The sequence below is a fragment of the Myiozetetes cayanensis genome, unplaced genomic scaffold (assembly GCF_022539395.1).
Source record: "Myiozetetes cayanensis isolate MyiCay16 unplaced genomic scaffold, myiCay2020 scf2-11, whole genome shotgun sequence".
NCBI lineage: Eukaryota > Metazoa > Chordata > Aves > Passeriformes > Tyrannidae > Myiozetetes > Myiozetetes cayanensis.
In genome coordinates, this window is record NW_026087411.1 from 107973133 (window position 1) to 107996102 (window position 22970).

At 36.9% G+C, this 22970-nt stretch overlaps 1 protein-coding gene across 3 annotated transcripts in view; it reads right to left on the reverse strand.

The window, feature by feature from the left end:
- Positions 1–22970, reverse strand: part of ATAD2B (ATPase family AAA domain containing 2B) — a 73920-nt gene that overhangs the window by 31510 nt on the left and 19440 nt on the right. For all 3 annotated transcript variants that reach the window (XM_050316133.1, XM_050316132.1, XM_050316134.1), the window contains 13 exons: positions 21606–21708; positions 20822–20930; positions 19561–19677; positions 18098–18173; positions 16214–16312; positions 15207–15318; positions 14355–14470; positions 13374–13548; positions 12494–12582; positions 11564–11723; positions 10527–10617; positions 4499–4810; positions 1214–1346 (listed from right to left, as the gene is read on the reverse strand). In XM_050316133.1, coding sequence (XP_050172090.1) covers positions 1214–1346; positions 4499–4810; positions 10527–10617; positions 11564–11723; positions 12494–12582; positions 13374–13548; positions 14355–14470; positions 15207–15318; positions 16214–16312; positions 18098–18173; positions 19561–19677; positions 20822–20930; positions 21606–21708 — 1692 coding nt within the window. The remainder of the gene's footprint in view (positions 1–1213; positions 1347–4498; positions 4811–10526; positions 10618–11563; positions 11724–12493; positions 12583–13373; positions 13549–14354; positions 14471–15206; positions 15319–16213; positions 16313–18097; positions 18174–19560; positions 19678–20821; positions 20931–21605; positions 21709–22970) is intronic.

Here is a 22970-nt window from a genome sequence, read left to right on the forward strand (position 1 = left end):
AGACAGCAGTTTAATCATGTCTAGTTCAGTCCTAACTACTAAAGTATCTCTTCGGTAGCCTCGGGAATCCCAGGTCAATCCTTTCATCCCTTAAGTGCTGCCCAAGATTTCCAAGAAGCACCGAACATTTCAACAGTTTGTTTATTTAAGAAACGGGATTTGAAGTAGGATTGAATAAAATCACTATTCAGCTTGTATTCTAGCATAGCCATACATTTCTATTCAGTAGATTTCCAGACAGAAGGAAGAGTATAAAGGCAAAACTCCAAAGGTAAACTTTTTGCTTGTTTTATTTTGTTGTTGAGAAGAAATTCTCAGCAGCCCATACAAGAGTTTTTGGGATTTTTTTTTTTTCCCCCCTTCTGGGGGATTTTGCCCTGTTTTGGGGATAAATGAGACCTGAAGAGAGAAGCATTAAGTTCTTCCATTAAGTCTTTTCCATTTATAGAAAACTGATTATAAAACAAGAAAGTTCTTAATTAATTTGCATTTTCTCTCATCAAAGCATTTTTATCTGCGCATCAGTCAGCTCGGGCAGTGAAACAAGACTGGTTGGTATCACTTCATGTTAAACATTTTGGAAGAATGATGGGCACTGCTGACCTTCAGCCTTTCAGTTCCAGGGATGAAGGGTACATACACAGATAATAATTAAAAATGTCCAGAAAATACATTCTTCCAGATTCTCTTACTTAGACACACATCCACACAAATGTATATTTGTTTTGTTTTGGCTTCCCCCTTCACAACCTCACAACAAAAGCTTAAATTTGGCATTAAAATACTTGACTACAAACCTCCAGTTATTTGAACTTAAATCCTTATTTTCAAGCTTCATAAATTCTGTACTGGCATTACTTTTAGCACAAAAATTTTAGCAGTTTTCCACAAGATGGCTCTACTAAACAGTACCACTAACGAAGAGTTTTTCTACCTTCAATTTATTTATTCGGCAAACTCACTGCAGAAACCATCACAAAGTAGTCTAAAACTAATCTTAATATAAAACAAAGAAATGTTAATTATTGTTAATTAGGATATGGCCTGTCCTAAGAACATTCCCACACCTGAAACTCCTGACCATGCACTTACATGTTTCCATCACAGAACTCCACTGCCACCCCAAAGCAAAAGAATGTCTTCCTTAGCTCTCCTGACGTAGGAATTTCATGGTTTCATCTATCTGGTTATATGCATTTAGAGGAACACTCACATTGTAAAATGAAGGTAGGGTTTATGGATAGCAGCTGATGACTGTTTCTTTGGTGATCCTGAGTGACAGCTCGTTTCAAAAATGGATGATGCATTCTCATCTTCACTATCATCTAATATTAGACTTGGTACATCTGTTCCAAGAGATGTATTAATTAAAACTTTATCACTTTTAAGTACATGTACAACAAACAAGAAAAGACATAACGATTTTTTTTGTGTCAATTACAATAAATCTTCAAATGTAGAAAAAATTAGTTAAAACTGTCTAAATATCAGAATTCAGAATAATAAGTACTTATTACTTCAAAAGCCAAAACAAATTAAATACTGTAGAAGTCTAATAATAATTACAATTTATTTTTTTAAGCCATCAAGCTGAATAACTTCTCAAATACAAGAGTTTAACTTGCTATGAAATGCTTCCTTTGGTTTTATTTCACAGCTAGAGGTTTCTTCAAGGATAGCATCATAAAATTTGTAATTCCTCCAACTATGGAGAATTTTGTACTTATTTATTTGTTCTGTGTCCAAATTCTCACAGGTACACTTCTTCCAAAATTATTCTCAGCATGACTACCTAGACAATGTATGTTAATAACGAATTGATTTCCACCCTCTGATAATCTGGCAAAGAATATCAAATTAGTTTTTATCAAAATCAGTTCAATGCATTCCATGGTCATTTACTATACCTTTGCTAATACACTGAAATACAAGTGTTACTCTCAAAAATACAATCCTCTGCATGATTTGTGGATTTACACAAAGCCATGGCACAGGTCATGCTACGCAGATCAAACCATCACCACAGGACAATGGAATCGTCTTCATGGCAGCATGAAGTGCTGGGTGAAGATGCCACCTGAGGACAGTGCATCTATCCACAGGGTCCCAGGAAAAATTGTTAAGAGGCAACAAAGGTTCCCTTAGTTGGTTGTGTGATGTAAGAAACTGGATTCAGAGTAGGCTGGGTAGGAAAAATATCCTGCTGGCATGGGATGAGGATCCTTGTCAAGGCGTGATGCAGTCACACACCTGACAATCATTCCTCAGGAAGCAAAGATGAAAAAGGCTTGCAGACTCCAACCAGTGGCCAAAAGCTAGTCCATAACATGAAAACATAGTACAGAAGCTACTGGACATTTCGCTACAGCTACAGACAGACCTTCAAACTAGCTGGACAGAGGCCTCCTAACTCTGGGCTCACTGCAGCCCCTAAACACACTGAATTTCCAGTATACAAGATGCAGGCCATAGGGTAAGTCCTATGCTCATGTACGGGACACAGCTTTGGCTTCCTAAAACACAATTATTTTAAAAGGCAGCCCATCTTTTAATCTCAAGCATCAAGGTTCTGTGACATCCTTTGCTTGAGCATCTGACTCACTGAGTTACAAGAAACAGCAATTGTCAGTGTAATACAGAAAACTAGATGTGCAGATTGTAAGCACACCAGTAAGCATCTCCTTTATACCTGGCTTTGAATCCAAGAAAATTTGAAGCCCTAGTGTATAATCTATATTTACATTTAATCACTGTACCTGAAAGTGGATTTTTCTGATTTTATCAAAGATTAAACTAATATATTATTCAATTATTTTCTTGGGTTTAAGGAAGTAAGAAGAAAAACTAAGGTAAAAAAATTGTTAAAAGAAACCTTAGTTCATGTATCTTCAAAACCAAATATCTAAAAATATTTATAAGTATCCACAGCAGCACATTATCTAGTAAGACTACTATTTAAACCAATGAATGCTTCCAGACTCACTTTGTTAGCAGTAATGAGCAACACAAATAGGAATATACAGAATGTAACCTAACAAGATATTCTGAACTAGAACTTTACAACAAAGAGGGGGACACCAATTCTTCAACAATAATGACAGACTCTAAACTGGGTGTTACCAACAGGTTAACAGTATTACAAAGAGACTTAAGCATCTTAAACAACTTTGGTTATGAGAGCCTAATACAATCTAGGGGGCCTAATAGGATCTAACTGCAGCTGCAAGCCAGCTCATTTCCCCTTACCCATCACCAGGGCTCCCAGGGCCCATCTCTGGCCAATTCCAACTCTTGTAAAACCTCCAGCTATCCCACAGTCAGCAGAAAACTGACCTGACGAATACATCATTTTTGGATGAGTTTTCTGGCTAAAATGGTTTAACAAAGGAACCTGAGGTACTAAAGTAAGTGGAAAGGATAGAGCAAAAATGCACAGCTGGGCTGCACAAACTGCAGCAGCCAACACAAGGATCAGCTTAAGCTGCCTGGACTGTAGGATGAAAATGTGCTCTGGAACAGGAATGGAAAGAAAAGTCGTGATTGTTACACATTTGCTTTATAAATGAGCTACTTGCGAGTTAATCACACACAACCCCAACTACCATTTACAGAGTTGGGGTGGTGAGGGTGATCCCAGGTAAGAACAGTAGAAAATAGTGTGTCAGAATAAGTAGATATCAAACCCAAGGTACCTTGTTCAACGTTTAACTTCCAAGAAGTGACCAGGGTTACTATTAGAGTATGTCTCAAGAGAAGAGCTGGGTAAAAAAACCCAGACCCTACTGACTCACTGCCAGTCAAAACAGTCAGTTGCATTCCTTCTTATTCCCTGCTTCCTCGGTGCACTCACATTGCTCCCATTGCAGCAGGGATCTGGCATTCACTGACCCCTTAGTGAGTGATTTTACTCACTCATTTGGCAAAAAAAGCTAACTTGACAGAACAGCAAATAGTTCTCCACTTGCTAAGGCAACAGAATCAACTCAGAGTGCCCCAGACTGGAGTCGAGGGAAGCCTCAGGACTTACTCATTCACCAGCAGATGACCATTACACAGGCTAAGGTATCTTGGCCAAACACAGTCTCAGCTGCTGAGCTGTGAGCTCCCAAAAGCTTCTGCACCATCAGCAAACAAAGGACTGGGGGCCAACGTTCAGGACAGCGCCAATTTCAGGTCCCAATACACTGAGCAACATTATCTATTTTTCTTATTTTCTGGCCTCTGATTATGCTCCATTATTTAAGTTATGTGAGTTCCCCTTTTCTTTGGATGGCCTTCACACCTCTGGGACCTTGGTCTATATAAGTCAATTTATGAGATTCCACAACAACTTGGAATCAGCAAAAATAACTACAGAGCATCCAAGTAAACTCTATTTGTGTCCTAGAAGCACTGAAGTGAATGCACATGAGATTTAAGGCTAGTAGGAGAAGAAAGCCAGCTGAAACATTTCCAAATTGAAACAGCACTTGCAAAAAGAGCCAAACCACACACATACCTTCACTTTTGTCACCCTGGCTAAATTCAGCGTGAGGGAACACTTTGTGTAAAACCTCAAGAAGTTTAGTGAAGGTCCGTTCCAAGAGTGGTCTGATCACAGGAGACAGTGCATGTCCTGAAGATGTCACGGCACGTTGGGAAGCAGGCACAATATTCTGCATTGCATGATAAAAATCCTGCGCACTGAGAACTACTGAGGAAACATCCAGCTGTAGCTTCTGACTGCTCATGTAAATCTGGGGGTAGCGTCGTCTCAGGGCAATCAAGGCAGCCTCAGTGCAAAGTGCTTTTATGTCAGCTCCACAGTACCCTAGTGCACACAAAAACAAAAATATCTTCCATTAAATACCAGCAGTGCTGGGCTACATGTGTCTCAAACATGCCTCAGGCTAAAAAACAATCAGTAACACTTAATTGTCAAGGTCCACAAAGCATCTGCCAAAAGGTATCAGGTCACAATCTGGTGACACTGCTGTGTACCAGGAAGTTAGACAGGTATATTAAATATACAAGAAATTAATTCCACATTGAGGTTAAAATGACCTACATTTTCATGTATCATATGATATATAGTGTATTTTCAGTCCTGGGTTATAGGTCTGTCATTGCTCTTTTTCTTTAATATTGTCTAAAGTATGTGTGCAATTTTAACAGGCTAGTCCCTCTCCTTTTAGTTTAATACCTCTACATGAGTATGTTCTTTAATAGCAAAGTAATTTTGTTACAATGAACATCAGCGACTTTAAACTTTTACAGTCTGAGAAAATGAGCAGTATAAAGAAAACTGTTTCATGAGTAGAATATGGAAGAAATGAAATCTCTTATTAAAAAAGCATACTCTAGACTACTGGAAAAATGTTTCAGACTTTTTAGAGTTTCATAATTTTACTAATATAACCAAAAGCAGACATTAAAATGCATTAGAATTTTAATTTAGCCTTTCTTTGTAATTATCTACAGGTGGCTACCTATAATTGCTTAATCATCATTGCTGAAAAACACAGATCTGATAATTATGAAATACTGAGAGACTTAATACCTCTGTGTCTTCTGCAGTACTAATTGTTTGGGGGTTTTCCCCAGAGCTAGAAATTAGATTTCAAATTTTTCCATCTCTCTCAGCAAGACACCTTAATATGCTCCTGTATTTTGAGGCACCATAGCTCTATCTTTCAAAATCTGTAAAACAATATTCCAGTGAGAAAACTCTTTTAGAGAATTAGAGTCACTATAGGAAAACGTGTTGCACTGAGGCACTGCCATATAAAAGTTAATGGGTTTGTAACAAAGTGTTTATAGAAGCTAATTAATCTATTCTTTAGTTAAAACTACTCTCAATCAACTGGGTTTTTTACCACACTTCCTCCTCCCCACCAGCTCTTACACCTTTTGCACTTTTTCTTCTCTATTTTTGTATTAAGCTGAAGGAGGGAAGGTTTAGATGGCATATTAGGAAGAAATTCTTCAATTATAAGGCACTTGAACAGGTTGACCAGAGAAGTTCCTGAAGGTGTTCATGGCCAGGGGGTTGGAATTAGATGATCTTTAAAGTCCCTTACAACCCAAACCATTCTGTGATACTATGATTGGTCTTTTGGCAGCACCAAGTCCCAAAACTGAAGCCTGCCTTGCTTCTCTCTTTTTAGCCTCTGATGTTCTTTCAGTGCTGTTGGCATATCTATTTTTACAAGATCCATACAGCAATCAGGGAGAAAGCTGATTCTATACAGTGTTGAAAAATAAAAAAGGAAGCAATTAATACAGAAAACAGACACTCTTCCATGCCCATCTCTCAGATATATAAACTTGGAGGATAATGATAAAAGATAACTTTTCAGCTATAAAAATTATTTAAATTGGATGAGACTTCAAATTCTTCCTATTTCTCATATATACTCAAAAGTAATTTTTATAAAAACAAAAAATAAAAACCCAGATGGAAGATCCCCATAAACATCAGATGACTCCTGAAATTTTTAAACCAAGCTTTGTAATTTTATATAAAGGTTAGTAGCTATAATTGTCTAAATTTGATGAGCCCACACTGTGACTTATCTAAAATGTATGTAGCAATACACATCCCCAAGTTACCTTGAAATAAATACACATGACATTTTGAAGGATATTCATATATATCCACTAATTAATCAATAGACAACTAAATATCTCCAGCACTAAGGTTATGTTGTGGGGTTTTTTTTAACTAAGCCACATCATGAAATGAAAACTATGTAGGCACACTCCAATCATGTGAATGAAACTATTAGACAGTAGCTACAGGTGCATCAGAGGAATCAAAACCAGAGTTTTTCCTCTTAATTCTGCTTTGTTCTTTAAGCATCAGGTATCTCATTCCCATTTAAATTGGCCCTATTCTCATCCAAGAAGCACACTGGATTAAACAAAAAATGACAGGGTGGGGGAGATCACTAAACTGAAGCTTAAATCAAAGAGATGTTGGAGATATACAGCACCCTGAATACCTGCCACCTTAAAAACTAGTTTAGTATCTTCGTGACAAAAGATTCAGCAGCTCACGTGCTATATCCTTTCCAAGTTTTCTATTAATAAATGCTGTAATATCACTTTCTAAGTCATTTTAATCACCGCTTGTACATCTCCAAAGAATTGCAAAATTAGAAAATAATAGCCTGTAGCCTATTTTTAAAATTACATTCTCAGGTGATCAGATACACAATTAGTCTCCATTTCTACTTTTCATTTCTCAGGAGCAATTACATTTGAAGACTAATAATTGGTGTCTCTTTTTGAGGGGCTCTCTTGTGCATACTCTACATCCATTTCAGTGACAAAAAATCTGCAAAAATCGTGTACCTTGTGAAACATTAAGGAATTTTTTATTCTTAAGAATTAAATGCACACTGATTAAGAGGAAGAAAAACATGAGTGAAGTACTGTCAAAGCAAGATTAAATATATCATGCCATCACTAAATACCCTGAATTTATTTTTACCCAAATTGACACTATAATATAAACTCGGGGTTCAGTGCATTTGATTCCATTTTTGAAGTATGTCACAGAAGATGTTCAATTTGCCAGGCAAAATGTACTGTCACACCTTAAGTTAAAGCAAAACAAGGATTCTTGTCAAGTAGTCAATTTTCTTCAACCCAGCATGACCACACTCTGGTAAGCATTTCTGAGTCCAACTTTCAAAAAGCAGAACAGCAAACAAGTGGATTCCCATGCAGATTTTCAAAGAATGCACTCTGATCGCTGTCATTTTCAAGCCATTCTCTTCCACCTCTACTGTGTGGAAATTATGTCCTCTTTAAAATTTCATCTAATACCCACCCTAAAAAAAACCTACAACAAACTGCTACTGAAGTGGGTGAAATATTTAGGGGAACAGTTTTGACCACTTCTTCCAAAGTATGTCATTGAACTTCCTACAACTCCTAAAATGGACTGCAGAGAAAGAGAGTTAGAAACCAACTCTGCATGACAGAGACGAAAAATAACTCTTACATTTCTTTACAAGAACTGAGAACAACGTGAACTAATGCCAAAACTTCCCCCTCCATCATTACATCAGGCTGGGAGAGAAAAATCTAACAAGGTATCATTTTGCCACAAAATGCTCCCGCAATAATAAGCACAGAATAGAGTATTTTGAGTGTAATAGTTTGCTTCTTTACAATTTAGCTTAACATTATTTAAATAACCCTTACTACATTGTAAAAAGATTCATCTGCAGGATGACAGATGGAGGAATTCACACATTTTTGGTTGCTAATGTTTTGTTTCCTACAAGACTGAGTTCGCAGGTAACAGTCCACCTACAGAAAGTTACCATTCAGAAGAAGAGAATAAGTACAAGAGATAAGAAAGGATTTACAAAGCTCAGGGTATCTGGGACCCATCTCCAGTAAGGAGAGAAAAAAAAGCACAGTAATTACTTGTGTTTATTGAAGGTAGAAATAAGATAGGAGCATGTGTGGTCTTCTGAGCAATGCTGCGCTCTCCCCAAGCTGCTTCACTTCGTCTCACGCACATTGCAGTCATGAGGCCATTCAGCAAAGTGAAGTCTTTAATTCTCACATACACAGAAATCTTCTATAAAGGTATGTAATCCCTAACACCTGGGACAAAAATCAACCCTCAGGAAATAACCTATTTCTTGTAAGTCCTGATGCTTTTCCCTTTCAATTTCTTTCTAATTACACCCCAGGATCTTAAAAAGTTCGGAGTCGCACATACACCTGTTTCCCCAAAGTCATTCCCTTTGGGATTATTTCAGCAGTTTTCTTCCTTAGGATCCAAAAGCTTGGAGTTAAGTGTCACCAAGTTTGCTGAAGTGGAGAGAGGAACCAACCATGCTGTGCAAAAAGCCTGGCCAGTCTGGGAAACTTTTACTTGGGGAAGGTGGGGGTGTTGGTTTTTTGGGAGTAAAGTTGTTTTTGAAGAAAAGCTGCACACAAGAGGAAACAGCAGACTGGCATATATTGTACGTGTGCCAATGAGTCTGATTTGTAACGGCCACAAAGAATCTGAAATGTCTGTTTAAATCATTACTTGGTACAGATTTCACTTACAGAAATGATGAGGCAATCTCAAGGAGAAGAAGATAAACCAGTCTTACTTCAGCTGATTTGAAAAGTGCTTGTAATAGTCAAAAGGTTTTAAACTTTGATGTATGGAAACACTTAAGTTCCAAGATAAAGAATGAAGACAATCAAGTGTACAGTAGTTGAAGAGTAGGAAAGCCAAGGAAAATAGAAAAGGGTATTTCTTTTGTTAGCTGCCTTTTCCACAGAACTGACAGGCTTTATGGAGCACGAAGAAAGTCTTCCAATCAAACCTACAAATGTTTTTCCCTGTTGTCTGAAATTTTAAAATACAAAATTGTGTTCTCAGTGAAAAAATAAGGAGAATTTTCCAAGAAACATCTGGGGTTTTTCCCACCTATTCCCCTCTCTCCCACTAAGCAGCACCACTGTCTTTGCATAAATCAAGCAGAATTTACATGAAATGGGTTTGGCACGTGCTGTCTTATACCCGGCAAAGCTTAAACTGGAGTTTGCTGGATAGTTATGTTTTCTCCTCACCAGAAGATGTTGAGGTCTTTGTGCATCAAAAGCGGAGGGATGCTGCTTCGGTGACAGATGTCCCTGTGGATGAAGAGGATAATTCGGATGTACTGTAGCTGACTGAATGGACTGATGTTCAATTTAAAGTTCTTAGATTCTCTGATGTGCTGGATTCCAAAGCACAGATATTTGAGACTGTCCTTTTTCTGAGAACTTCAGTGCTTGTCCAAGCAGACAGAGGATGTATCTTTTCATGATAAATTGTTGAGAAGAGATTGAGGGGGTCACTTCCCTCTGTTAAATTCACTATAACAATGTTTGAGCTTATTTCTGATTAGATTTAAACAGCAGGCTTATCTTGAACAACCAACCTCCATTCAGTACAGCAGGTCTTTGGGAGCTCCAAAGGTGTATTTAATGTATTCATGGTGTGGTGCCCTTTTTTTTTCCCCCTGCCTACATCTACACTTGGAATTTGTTCTGTGCTAGCAATCTGAAAAAAAATTCATCTTTAGAAAGGCTGGTTAGTTTGTTGGATTTACGTCAGAGGGGAGCATGCCAGTCAGTAAAAAACAAACAAAAAACAAAAAGCCAAAACACACACAAGTACTGATTTTTTTTTTTCCTCAACAAGTAGACAGAAAACCCCCAATTCTCCCTATCTCTTTTGTAATGTACTAACCTAATGGGAAGTCTACCTAAAGATTCCAATTCCGCCTTCATTTTACTTCTCTTGGAGGGTATCCATGAAGACAGTGATATTACAGAAAGGAATTTCCAAACAACTACTAGCTACTCATATTGTGTTTTAGTAAGACAGAAACATATTTTGTTATCACAAAAAGTGTTGTTCAAAGTACAGAAGTGTAGGAAGGTAAAGATAAGGAAAAACCTTGATACATTTAACATACCTTCGAAGTTTTACACAGAAGAGAAAGGTTCTACAGTAAAAGTACTAACATCATAACACTCACCAACACATTTTTCAGCCAGTTCTCCTAAGAAAGGATCTGACAACTTGGGGTTCCAATCCCTGGTATGAATTTGTAAAATGTGCTTTCGTGCCTGATTTAAAAAAAAAAATAAAAAAAAAAAAAAATCAAAATTAGAAAACCAAATCCACGTCATAATATTTTAGAGAAAAATAATATTTATTCTTGTGAATCTGAAGTTATTTTGCTGTTTTTTGACATATCACTGACAGTCCTACACAAAATAGAACTTAGGACTCAAAAATCTCTTAAGAGCAAAGGTTTTCCCTTCCTTTTCAATTTTATATATAAGCAGCAATTTTTTGAGTATATGTTATACATTTTAATTGTTGTTTTATCAACATTATTATACGTGAACTGATCAAAACTCACGTCCTATTAGGAATCATCATAGTTTTACAATTTAATTTTTAATTACTGTACCTATGATTAACAGCTTCCACTGTCAAATGCCTCACCAACGAATGTGTTGCTGAATAGCACAGCACATACACACAAATCTCAAAACAATTTCAGCTAAAAATTCTATAGAATCCAAATACATCTATCAAAATACAAAGTAAATTTAGTTTTAAGCATAAATTCATGAAATATTATGTCTGAGTTTGTGTAAGCCTAGAATAAGGAACTGAAATGTTCCTGTTGCCAATACAGTAAGGTCTGACTTAGCATCTACATATTTTACATACTTAGAAGTCTACAAGATTTAAAAAGTTATTTTCTCTTATCATAACTTCCAAAACCCCAAATAGTTAGGGTTCATTATACAAATCCATCCTTTTTAGTTACACAATTGAGTTTATTGTGAATAATTTACCTATCTGTTTTAACTACATCCTAAACATCTGAAGTTCAATACAACTTTATATATACAGTCTGTTTGTACTACAAATGTCTTCCTAATTAAACACTCTTACAAGCAAGACTAGGTATTTTTGTTTCATAAGCTTGGCTGTCAGGCATTCCCATGTTTAATATCCTAAATATGTTTATTAACAAATCTCACTTCTAGGTTTTACCTTTTTATCAGGCAAGTTGAAAAGAAATTCCCTGTCAAAGCGACCAGGTCTCCTGAGTGCAGGATCTATAGAATCCAGTCTGTTTGTAGCACCAATGACAACTATTTCACCTCTATTATCCAGTCCATCCATGAGGGCAAGAAGAGTAGACACTATAGAGCTAAAAGAAGTGTTTCAGAAAAAGAATATATAGAGAACACTGCACAAAGTTTTGGATTTTCAAATGAAACATTAATAATTTCAAAGGAAAAAAGCCAAGTTTAAAGAAAACAGGTGCATAACAGTTTCAAGTCTCATATGTTCCATTAACCTCCTTGTCTGCTGGCCCCAAATTTCTCTCCTGTTTCTCTCCCTTGAGTGAAGGGAGATACACACCAAAATGCCACCACCTATATAATGACAGATACAAGTGTGTTGCCATACAGAGCAGAGCAAAACTGAGACTGAAAGCAGCCAGGAAAATTTTCAGCCAACTGTTGTAAAAAATGTTTTAAAAAATGACATGATAGTAACACAAGATAAGTTTGCACATCACACCAGCTAGAACCAAAAAAAAGGGGAGTTCAGTTCATTCACAGAACCTTAAAATTCATCATCTTAAAAAAAATTTTTTTTCAGCTTGCTGTTCTATTGGGCTGGTAACCGACAATCTGTTTAGAGCACAGAAACAAAAGAAAAGCTGTGGAAATCTTGTAGTTAATAATGTGGATGAAGGATAATCACCACTACAATTCAATTCCCAGCAAATTACAGTCTGCCTGGAGGACTGAAAAGATGACTTTCAACACCAAAGAAACAATCTGTCCTTTCTAGGGTAAGTGGGCTCCAGAAAAAAGCAAAAACCTTTTCCTAGGAACTGAATGAAGTTACATTTAAGGGTTTACCAAGATAACACACCATAAGATAATGGCAGCATATGAGAAATATTACCTGTGAATCTGATCTTGTCTGCTAGAACGAACTGGAGCCAAGCCATCTATTTCATCAAAAAAGATTATAGAGGGTCTCATCAAGTATGCCTGGTATGAAATAAATAAAAAAAAAATTTAAATTCACTGTTAATTCATAATTTATACATCAACATTGAAAACTGTTTTTACTACAATGCATTAACATGCTAGACTAACACATATATTGAGACATATTTGTTAAAAAGTGTGCAGTCTGAAAAGAAAACTAAATTTTCAACTACAGCACCGCTTCAAAGCAAAACAGGCTGCAGTCTGCTGTGAGTAAGCAAGATGGCACCAGTGTACCAGTTTTACTGTGTGCTGGACAGGTTAAAGACAAACTGAGACACCTCACACTCACTTAGAGAAAACACGCTCTTATCTGCTCATAATCTGTTTGTTTGGACATATCTATCTGAAAACTACTTTTCTTTGAGCTACTGCATTTCACTTGTTTACGTGACTCTTTCTTCAGTCCCATCTCTTCTAAGCAGAATAAAAACAGTATAACAGACACAAAATCAACACAACTGTGCATCCTCCTCTGCCGCATTTATCTTGAACGTGCCAATCAAACTCAAACTCACTGATTTAATTTTTTTTTCCAATTTTTACCCAAACTACTTTGCTTCATTAATGGACAAGTCAAGAGACTTCTTCCTCTTAATTTTCAGAGCAAGAAAAACTGCTGTCAATATTCCTCTATTCTTTTCATCTACATATGACATCTGGACAAATCCTGCTTCATTTATGAAAATTTACAAATACTTAGTTTCAATTGCAAATAAAACTTTGGCTGCCTAAACCACAAAAAACAACATACAGAAAAGTTATGTGAAAAACATGTATTGTCTTCTAACCTGATCAAAAAGGAGTCGAAGCTGACGTTCGGATTCACCAACCCACTTACTGAGACAGTCTGCTCCTTTCCTCATAAAGAAAGCCACCTTTTTGTCTCCTTGACTGCACTCATTAGCTAGAGCTCTAGCTACCAAGGTTTTACCTGTTCCAGGAGGACCATAGAATAAACAGCCCCTGAAGATAAATGGATCAACACAGTCACAAACTTATTTTATGTCTCCTGAAAAACTCCAAGTCAAATTTTATAATGAAGACAGGGAGCCTGGAGAAGAAAGACTTAAGATCTCATATTATTATTTAGTGTATTAACATGACTTCATAAAATCTAGGTTTGTTTTAATTCTTTCAAATCAGTACAACTTTGATTTGTAAAGATCATTAATCAATGGCATACTAAGTTTCCAAAGGATACTTTTACATTAGTTAAAACACCTCCTCAAATATTAGAACTTCAGTTAATACTTGAGTCAGTGTTTGTTACTTCTTTGGAAAGAAGGAATTCCTTTAAATTATAAAAATACTCCAAAATTTTCAATTTACTTAGATTCCATGTACCCATTTAAATCACACACCAAGATGCCTGATTTAGAAATACTAAAATCATTAATATAACATTATTGAGATTACATCTATAAAAGAAACATCAGCATTTCACTTGATTTAGTAAAATATTTGATAACACAATTGGGGATAAAAAAGGCAAGGTGCTACTAAATAGAACACTTGAGAATCTTTCTTTAACCAAATCACAAAGTTTACCTTCCTATCACAAGAAAAATAACTACATATTTTTTTAAATAAAGATTTTTTTAACTCTTCATCCTGCTTATTACATTCTGCTAGACAAGTGGGGTAGCAAACACATAGGTCTATCTAAACTGTAAAACACTTCAGGGACAAGAATCAATCTTCTATGTGTTTTCAAGTGAAACATTCTTCAGAGCTTAATAAAATAAAGCAATATGAATAAATACACCTACCTTGGTGGCTGAATTTTGAATTTTTCAAATATTTCTGGATAGAGAAGAGGAAACACTACCATTTCCTTAAGTGCAAGGATATGATGGCTCAATCCCCCTATACTATCAAAACACACCTTAGGAAAAAGAAAACAGAGCACACAAAGCTTATATTGTAACAGCTTTCCACAAAAATATCTTTACTTATAAAATATTTGAAAACAAATTACAAAAACCACTGCATTGACCAACAGGAGTTCCCTGAATTTTGACAGTGTAAAGAAGTATTTGAAAAAGTCAGCTCCTGGCTGCCCACATGAGGTTTATCTGGTTTGCAAGCTAACTGTGCCAGGGATGCCTCAACATCTACAGAGATCCAGCCTAAGTCCCAGATCATCTTTAAGCTCAGGCACAGCATAACATGAATACACTCAAAGCACTTCTAGGCAGAGGTTTAGCTCCAGTAGTAATTCAGCAGCTTCTGCACAGCACACACCACAAGCTGATGTGCATCATTGGTTCTGAACGCACAGAACCCACACGGTGCCAGAGTTAACCAGCCCAGAGGGTCAGGATCTCAGCACATCCCAGTTCCCATTAGTACAAGTAAGCACAAACTGACTGTAAACAAAAAAACATAGCTGGGTAATTGATATTTTGGGTTATTTCTGCCATGCATGCAGCCTCCTGACTACCCACAGGCCAAAAGCAAGTGCTTTGCAATCTAAAGAAATAAACAGACAAAAGCTTTGGAAAAAATAAAGAGATCAGTGAGCTTCCTATGAATTTACTTCAACTCTAATAAGAGGTTGTGGATAATTTTACTTGTAAATAATTGAGGGAAGGGAAATAAAACATTCTAACAGAACTTACCGATTTATCAACAATCATAGGGTCAACATCAGCCAAACTGGCCCCAACCTTCACACGTTCTCGAAGGATTCCACTAGCTAAGTCTTCTGCTCTAAAGTTTAAAGGCAGGCACCTGTTCAACAACAAACAAAACACCAAATAAATACTGTTCTGTTTTGTGCATTTGCTTGAAGGGAAGAACCAAGAGATTAAATGCCTTCTACTACATAAAGAGACAACCTTCCTGGATCGATAAGGTAAACAAAATTGACCCTTTTTATTGGAGTAATTATTATTGTGTACGTGGAAGTTCCTTACATAAAGTTAGTTTTATGCCTCCATACAGGTACTTCAATCTGGACAACTAGGTTGTACAGACTATTTTGATTAAACACACAAAAAAACATTTCCTTGCTTTAAGGATGCAGTACCTACATAGGAACTACATCAGGTCAACTGCACAGATAAAGGTACCAGTAAAGACAAAAGTTACACACAGAACTGCACTTTTGGTAGTTGGATAATCGCTTGAACTCCTCATGAGGGAAAAAGGAACAGTGTGGTAGAGAGGAAGAGTTAGGAAAAAAGAAGAGGAAACTTTTTTTAATGCTGAATTTTCCAACTAATGCATCTATGGTAGTAAGTAAATTTACAGTTCTTCCACTTTTAGATAACTGCTAAATACATGTAATGTGAACAAAATATGTGTTGGGTGTGTAGAATGCATGAATTGTTACACCAGAGGAAGAGGGAAGAGTTAGCACTGGGAGTACAACTGAATTAACTTGTATCAAGTAACACCAAGAATAAAAATCTATTTTAACCAACAGAAGCCGTCTCATAACCCAACTGAATCAAACAGCTATTCTTATCTTTCCATCTTATTATCACTACTATTAATTATCTGCTCATAAGACTTCGAGATCTATATTAATATGTGACCAGCAGTTTTCCTAAACCATGCCTGCAGAATCAAACGATGCATAATGGAAGTCAAACCCTTCTGAAGACCAATGATGTTTTGATACCTATTTCTTGCTCTGGCTATACTTTTAGATTTTCTTCTTTCAAAGCGTTCTTCATCTGAAGAGGTTGTATCACTGCTGTGAATGGCATGCTTCTTTCTCCTGTTGAAGTGGCAAAAACAAACAGAAAACTCAGTCTTTTTGCAGCAGAATGGCATGCATTGGTTCTTTTATAAAAATAAAACCAAACCAACAAGTACAGTATTGTTCAGGTTTGAGATAAACACAAATTTTGGCTTTGTTAAGTATCAAAATAATCTGAGAGGGGAACAACAGTTCTTATTACCACAGGGATTATCTGATTTCAACATGAACATCACTAAAACAGTAGAACCCCTAGGTCCAAGTCCATGTTGCCTCAGCAATGTGATTTGAGTATTCAATCAATAAGCTACAACTGTACTTTGGGAAGCTTCCAACCACTTTAGTCACCTCTAACACAGGAGAAACACCAAGATCTCCTTACTCAGTCTGATGGTTGTCACTTAAATATTCTCTGAAAAAATTCAATACTTCCTGAAGTATATAGTCTCTTTTTATGAGGTTATTCATTCTGAACAGCAGAACAGTTTCATAAAATACCAGTACTGTAGTTTAACTTCTGATCTGAATCCAAGTAAAATCACTATTCAAAGTCCGAATGAACCGTTTCTTATTTTAGTATGACCAGATCTCAGAAAACTGAGTATTTCAGAAATATCAGAAAATGTACATTAAATCACCTGTACAAAAAGGTGTTGAGTTTGATATTGGTTTGAAAAATTCAGCACTTTTTTTGCATGAAAAAGCTGACTACTAATAAAGTCTTGGATTTTAGGTGAATATAGTGAGCTGCATCATTTCTATGAATATGCTAATGCCCTGAACTAGCTGGTTTTTGCCAGTGGATAACATGGTCAATCAGTTCTACTGCTAAATGACCAAAAATGAGACAAATGTCAAAGTATCACAAGGAGAGTATCATGCAATCAGCAAGACATTTTATGATGGTGTCCTGACAAGACAGGGATAAAATAAGAGTGGAGCAATGAACAGGCTAAAACTGAAGCAGTAATAATTTTCACACTCTTCGTATCTTGATAGTAAGTACAAGTTCTGAGATTATCCAACACAATGTCATATGCACTTCAAGAGTGGGGGAGGGAAAACAAACTTTCATTTGTATTACAAAGAAACTTTAAAATCGTAAGATTCATCTAGTACTTCACTTTTCATATTTTCACTACACCATTAAATTGAGCAATAAGACAAGTGTTTCAGCTATGACTAGCATTCGTTTACTTGGATTCTGTTCATGGACAGATTTATCTTTTTGAAGCTTTGACTAAGTTTATTTTTTAAAAAATGTATTAAGCTGTAATCTCATCTGTTTTGTTACATAAAGCCTACTGACAGTTTCCAAGACAACTTGGTATATTCCAGACTTCTTTGACACAAAACATAAGAGTCAAAAATTATGCTTGCTAAATATTTTATTAAATTGTTGATAATCCTTGGATGAAGCTTGAACTGAGAGAAAACAAAAAACATTAACCTGATTTGCCTAGTTTTTCAGAACAGAAAAGGGAGTATTTGTTAAACTGATGCTTTGGATTAAAACACAACATGTACAGCCTTCCAGAAATAGTGTGCAGTGTACAACTGTTCCCAGTGCTTGCAGCACACCTGTTCCCATTCTGCTCAGCCCAAAGCTTCCACTGGGATTGCAAAGTGCCAAGACTCTCCTATTTGTGTGCTGATCAGGGTCTAAACATGGGATACAATTCAAGACCCACACACACGCGTGAATGAACTGTACAACTCACTCAAGAATGGTCTGAAAATCAAAAACTACCAGAATGTACTGAAGGAAAGCAAATAACTACGTACCAAAAGACTGACATTTACCTGATATGGCTTCTTCTTGCAGGAGATCTGTGGATGTCAAACAGCGTATTTTCTCTCTTTTTTTGATGAGCTGGCACTAAGAAAGAAAAGTCACAGATCTGTAACATCAATTACAAAAGAATAATAAACTAATCTAAATGCAGCAGAAAAGTGCTAGATAATCACTTCAGCAATTAGGTTACCACTGGTTTCTCCAAAAGCTCAAATTAAGAAAAGAACTAGGGGGTAGTGGAAAATCAAACTTCTTATGCTTTATTTTACTATCACCAACTTGGCTTAATGCAGGCACAGCAACTCCACCGTCATACTCCTCACACTATCACAGCTGTGGCTATTACAGCAGAGAATGTAACTCATCCAAGGCACTGCATTTCTACTTTATTTTCAGGATATGAAGGTCCACACAGAAACCTCTCCACAGCTGACAATATGTGATGTCTTGAAATTTCTCTCGAAAAATAAACCACAGCATTTTTCTATCAGGAGTTTTAATTTCCAAGTTGCCTTAAGATAAAGCACACTGATACCTCACTGCAGTCTAGACCAAAAATGCACATTATTTTAAACAGAAGTATGAAAAGGTTCAAAATTAGAGACACTACACTGTACCCTGTATGGACCCTGATGGTATGTCCTGTGAGGAACAGTTAAGGACACAGGGTTTCTTTAGCTGGGAGAAAAGGAGGCTGAGGGACAACCTCATTCTCTTTACAGCTTCCTGACAAGGGGAAATGGAGGAGGTGCTGAACTCTTCTCCCTGGGATCCAGAGACAGGACGTGTGGAAACGGTTCCAAGCTGCATCAGGGCAAACTCAAACTTGACACGAAGCATTTCCTTACTGAGAGGGTGCTCCAACACTGAACAGGGATCCTAAAGAGGTGTTTGATACTCCAATGCCTTTCAGCATTTAAGCGACATTTGGACAACACCCTGAATAACATTTTACCTTTTGGTCAGCCCTGAAGCTGTCAGGCAGTCAGACTAGATGATCATTGTAGGTTACTTCCAACTGAAATATTTTAAATTTCTCATCCAGGCAAAATGTGGTAACTGCTGTTATGCCATTTGTCTACAATTATGAATTAGGTTTACCACTCAAGAAGAAAAGCACGTGTAACAGCAACTATTTTTCCTATGTAATAACCTAATCTATTAGACTGCTTCATGTCAAATGTTTCCTGACTTCAACCCTGTTGACCCCCAGCCCTGAGCCCAGCACGTGGCAGTACTTGCAGAGTTCAGTGAGGCAGCAATGCCACCCCCACTGACAAAGTGACAGACCGCGTCTCAGCAGTCCTGTTCGCGTCATGAACAACAACAGGGGCAGGGTGGAAGTCACAAAGTGCTGCGTGGGAACTCTGTTGGGGATGAAGAGCAGCCATCCAACTTGTCCCTCCCCACACCCATGCTATTCTTGGAGGTCAGCAGACCAAAAGCACACAAGCACTGTCTGGTTCCTCACCTATTGGAGGGGCCTGGTATCTTTCAACAGTTTTTCTCTGTCTGAGATTATATGGTCGATCATTTTCTTCCCCCTCAGCTTCTTCTACTTCTATATCTCCATCTTCTTCCTGAGACTCTGTTGGGGGGTAAAAATATTTTGAGAACACTTCTACTTGATGTCAGAGCTACTTTCATCCTAAAAATTAACATTTTAATGGTCACTGAGAATTACTGCCCACTTATTAAATAACAGTAATTAGAAAATCAATGGAAATTTGAAGACCAAGCTAAATCTACAGCCACTGTCAAGTTTCCTTCTCGTTTTCTACAGAAGGTTCCGGAAAAGCAACAGAACGAAAAATAAATGCATTCAAAACAGTTTGAGTCGTAAAGTACTTCAAATATCACTTCCATCCATTACATTTTTCCTTCAATAACTACCCTTCAAATTAAGAATAATGCCTGTCCTCTCTTTTCCCACAGGAGCCTCAGAAAATCAAGTATTTGACACAGCACGAAAGTAATTACAACTTTATGATTCACAGTATCATTTTCACACAAAGCAAAGGAACAGTGTATAAAGGCATAACTTAGGCCCATCTATTAACAGCATCAGAATCTCCATCCACAGATCTCATAACTAAGACCGAATTCTTATTCATTGGGACAAATCATATCATCTACAGCAGTTTCAGCTAAAAACTGAGACACACTATGCTGAACCCTGTCTGGATGCCTGAAGTTTGAGTCTGATTTCTTAAGGAAGCCAAGCATGATGCTGATTGTGCCATCACAGTTAGTCACAATCCCTTCTTTATCAGTAATTTTTGAACCCACGGGCCAGTTCCATTAAAATTTTTAAAGGAAGGTAGAATTTCAAACACAGTTGTGTGTTTACAAGCCTTTTAAAATTCAGTCAGTGGACAGAAAACAGGGACTTTAATTAATACCTTCGCCAAAGAAAGGATGCAGGACTGACCATTATACATTGTTTCTGGTAACTACTACTCAGTACACGAGAAAAATCAACTCACTCAGAACACACATAGTTGTAGATTACATTCATCACATCCTGGTTTCCACCAGAGGATTGTCACAGGGAATATAAAGAAAGCTTCAATTACTTAGTTTTATGAAAAACAGGAGTAAGGAAATGTAGAACAAACATTCAGAAACCAGGTTCTGCTCTCCATAGTGCAATATATTGCTATCTTATACTACAGAGAACTTTGTTTTGCAAGGATTTCAGACAAGCCCTTACAATTCTGTACAACCCATACCTTCTTCTTCCCCTTCTGTGGATACCTCATGGTGGTTCTGAATTCCATAGCTGTTTCTCCTCAGTGATTTCCTCCTCCTTTTCACTCGAGAATACATATCCATGTTTTCCTGGAATAAAACACAGATGCACTCCCATCAGTACTGTCCCATGTCCCTCACAGTGTTATCCCTCAGTTCAGTAATACCCTGAGATTAACTCAGCTGGTTAGAGCATGATGTCAATAATGCCAAGGTTGCAGGTTTGATCCCTGTATGGGCCATCCACTTAAAGAGTTGGACTTGATGATCCTTTCGATCCCTTCCAGCTCAGAATACTCTGTAATGCTCCACACAATCTGTAGTTCTCAAATGTTTTTCCAGCATAGCTCTCCACAGGTAGACTACAGAAGTAGTCTCCTCTAAGAGGTGCTAAAGTAAGTCTCTCAAATAGTACTCAGTCCATCTAATACAGTTAACACCAGTACCAAGCTGTTTTAGGGAACAAAGCAGATGACAGTCACTGGTCCTGTTTCTAGGCTATCAGAGTGTGCTTCAAACCAAAGGAGAACCACCACAGCACATCATGAGAGCATGATAGTCAATTTAACAATAAAGAAAACATATTTTAGTATATATCCATGAATTTAGTTCTGAATTTCAGTTTATCAGGTTTTTTAATGTTGTCCACAGAGGAAAATCAGAAACCTTTTAGACAGAGTTAGATAAATATGTGGTCTTCGCAAAAACAAACATGTTCCCCCTTGATACTTCTTTTATCCAAGAGCTGGGACACTTTGCACTTACAAATTCTGTGTCTGTCCACATCCGTAGCCGTTCTACTTCCCCCGATCGCCTGTTCCTCCTGATGTTGATATTGTCCATTTCCTGTAGGACAGCTTCAGCAGTACTAAAATACATGCAGCAATTAATACACAAAGATTAAAAAAATCAGCCTTAAAACAGTAGCATGCAGAACTTTTTACACAGCATCTAACATCCTAAGATGTCGATCAACTAACTACAAAACCAACCATAATAAAACTGAAAGATGAACCTACGGAATATAAACTAAGAAGTGTGCAAAAGGAGAAATGCTGATGCTATTAAAATCTGGGATTCAAATGAGGCTGTAACATTTTAAAAAACATTTTTAAAAATTTTTGCTCAGTGTAAATCATGACATATAAATTTGTGACTGCTTAAATGTTAACACTGGAAGTCAGGTAAGATTAAATTTGCAAAAAAAAATTAAAAAAAAAAAAAGAAAGTAAAGCTTTTTACCTACAGAATTATAATACTGGGAATGCAATTAATGCCTCCACCCCATAAGCTTTACAATTTTTTACTCTGGCCACAAAAACACACTAAAAAAAAAGGATTTTTTTTTTTTGTGTTAAATCAGTCATACCTAGAATTTCATCATTCAGTATTTGACCTCACCACCATTTCTCATCTATTTAATTAGTCTACATTTTCATTATCTGGAGTATTTGTAAACAGCTGTCAAAACAATGGTGGTATATAAATAACAACCTTGGCCAAGATGCCTCATTGCTAAGGAAGAGAACAGCAGAGCATTCACCAGGCCAAGTCAATTATTTGGCCACCTGTCCTGAACACCATGTTACTGCTGCTCTCCATGGTGATTATAGTAGATTTCCACTGGAATTATACTATAATTGTATAGTAATTGTCAGAAGGCAGAAACTTTCACTTCCTTTTTTTTTTTCCCAGCACTTTAGAGGTAAATCTAAGGGGTGAAATCCTGCCTTGAGAGAAGACAGTGGAAGTTCTGGTGAAAAAAGTCAGTAAACTGAAGATTTCATTATGAGAGCTCCTCTCAATTTTAAGCAATTCTTCTAAAATATCTGATGTATGACAGAACCACTTCAAGTAAAATCACGCTGCAGTTTGCTATCAACGAAAATACAGTTGGAAGGGACCCGTAAAAATGTATGTGCTCTGCCAGGCAAGAGAAAACTACAGAATGCCTACATCATTCCTGACAGGTATTTGTCTGACCTGTTCTTAAAAACCTCCAATGATTATGGGGCACACTGTTATCAGTGTAAGCTCATATACGGACTTCAGTACCATGATCTTATCAAATTACAATCTTCATGGTAGACTTTTTCCTACTGTTCATGAGAAGAGGGAGATTCAACTGCA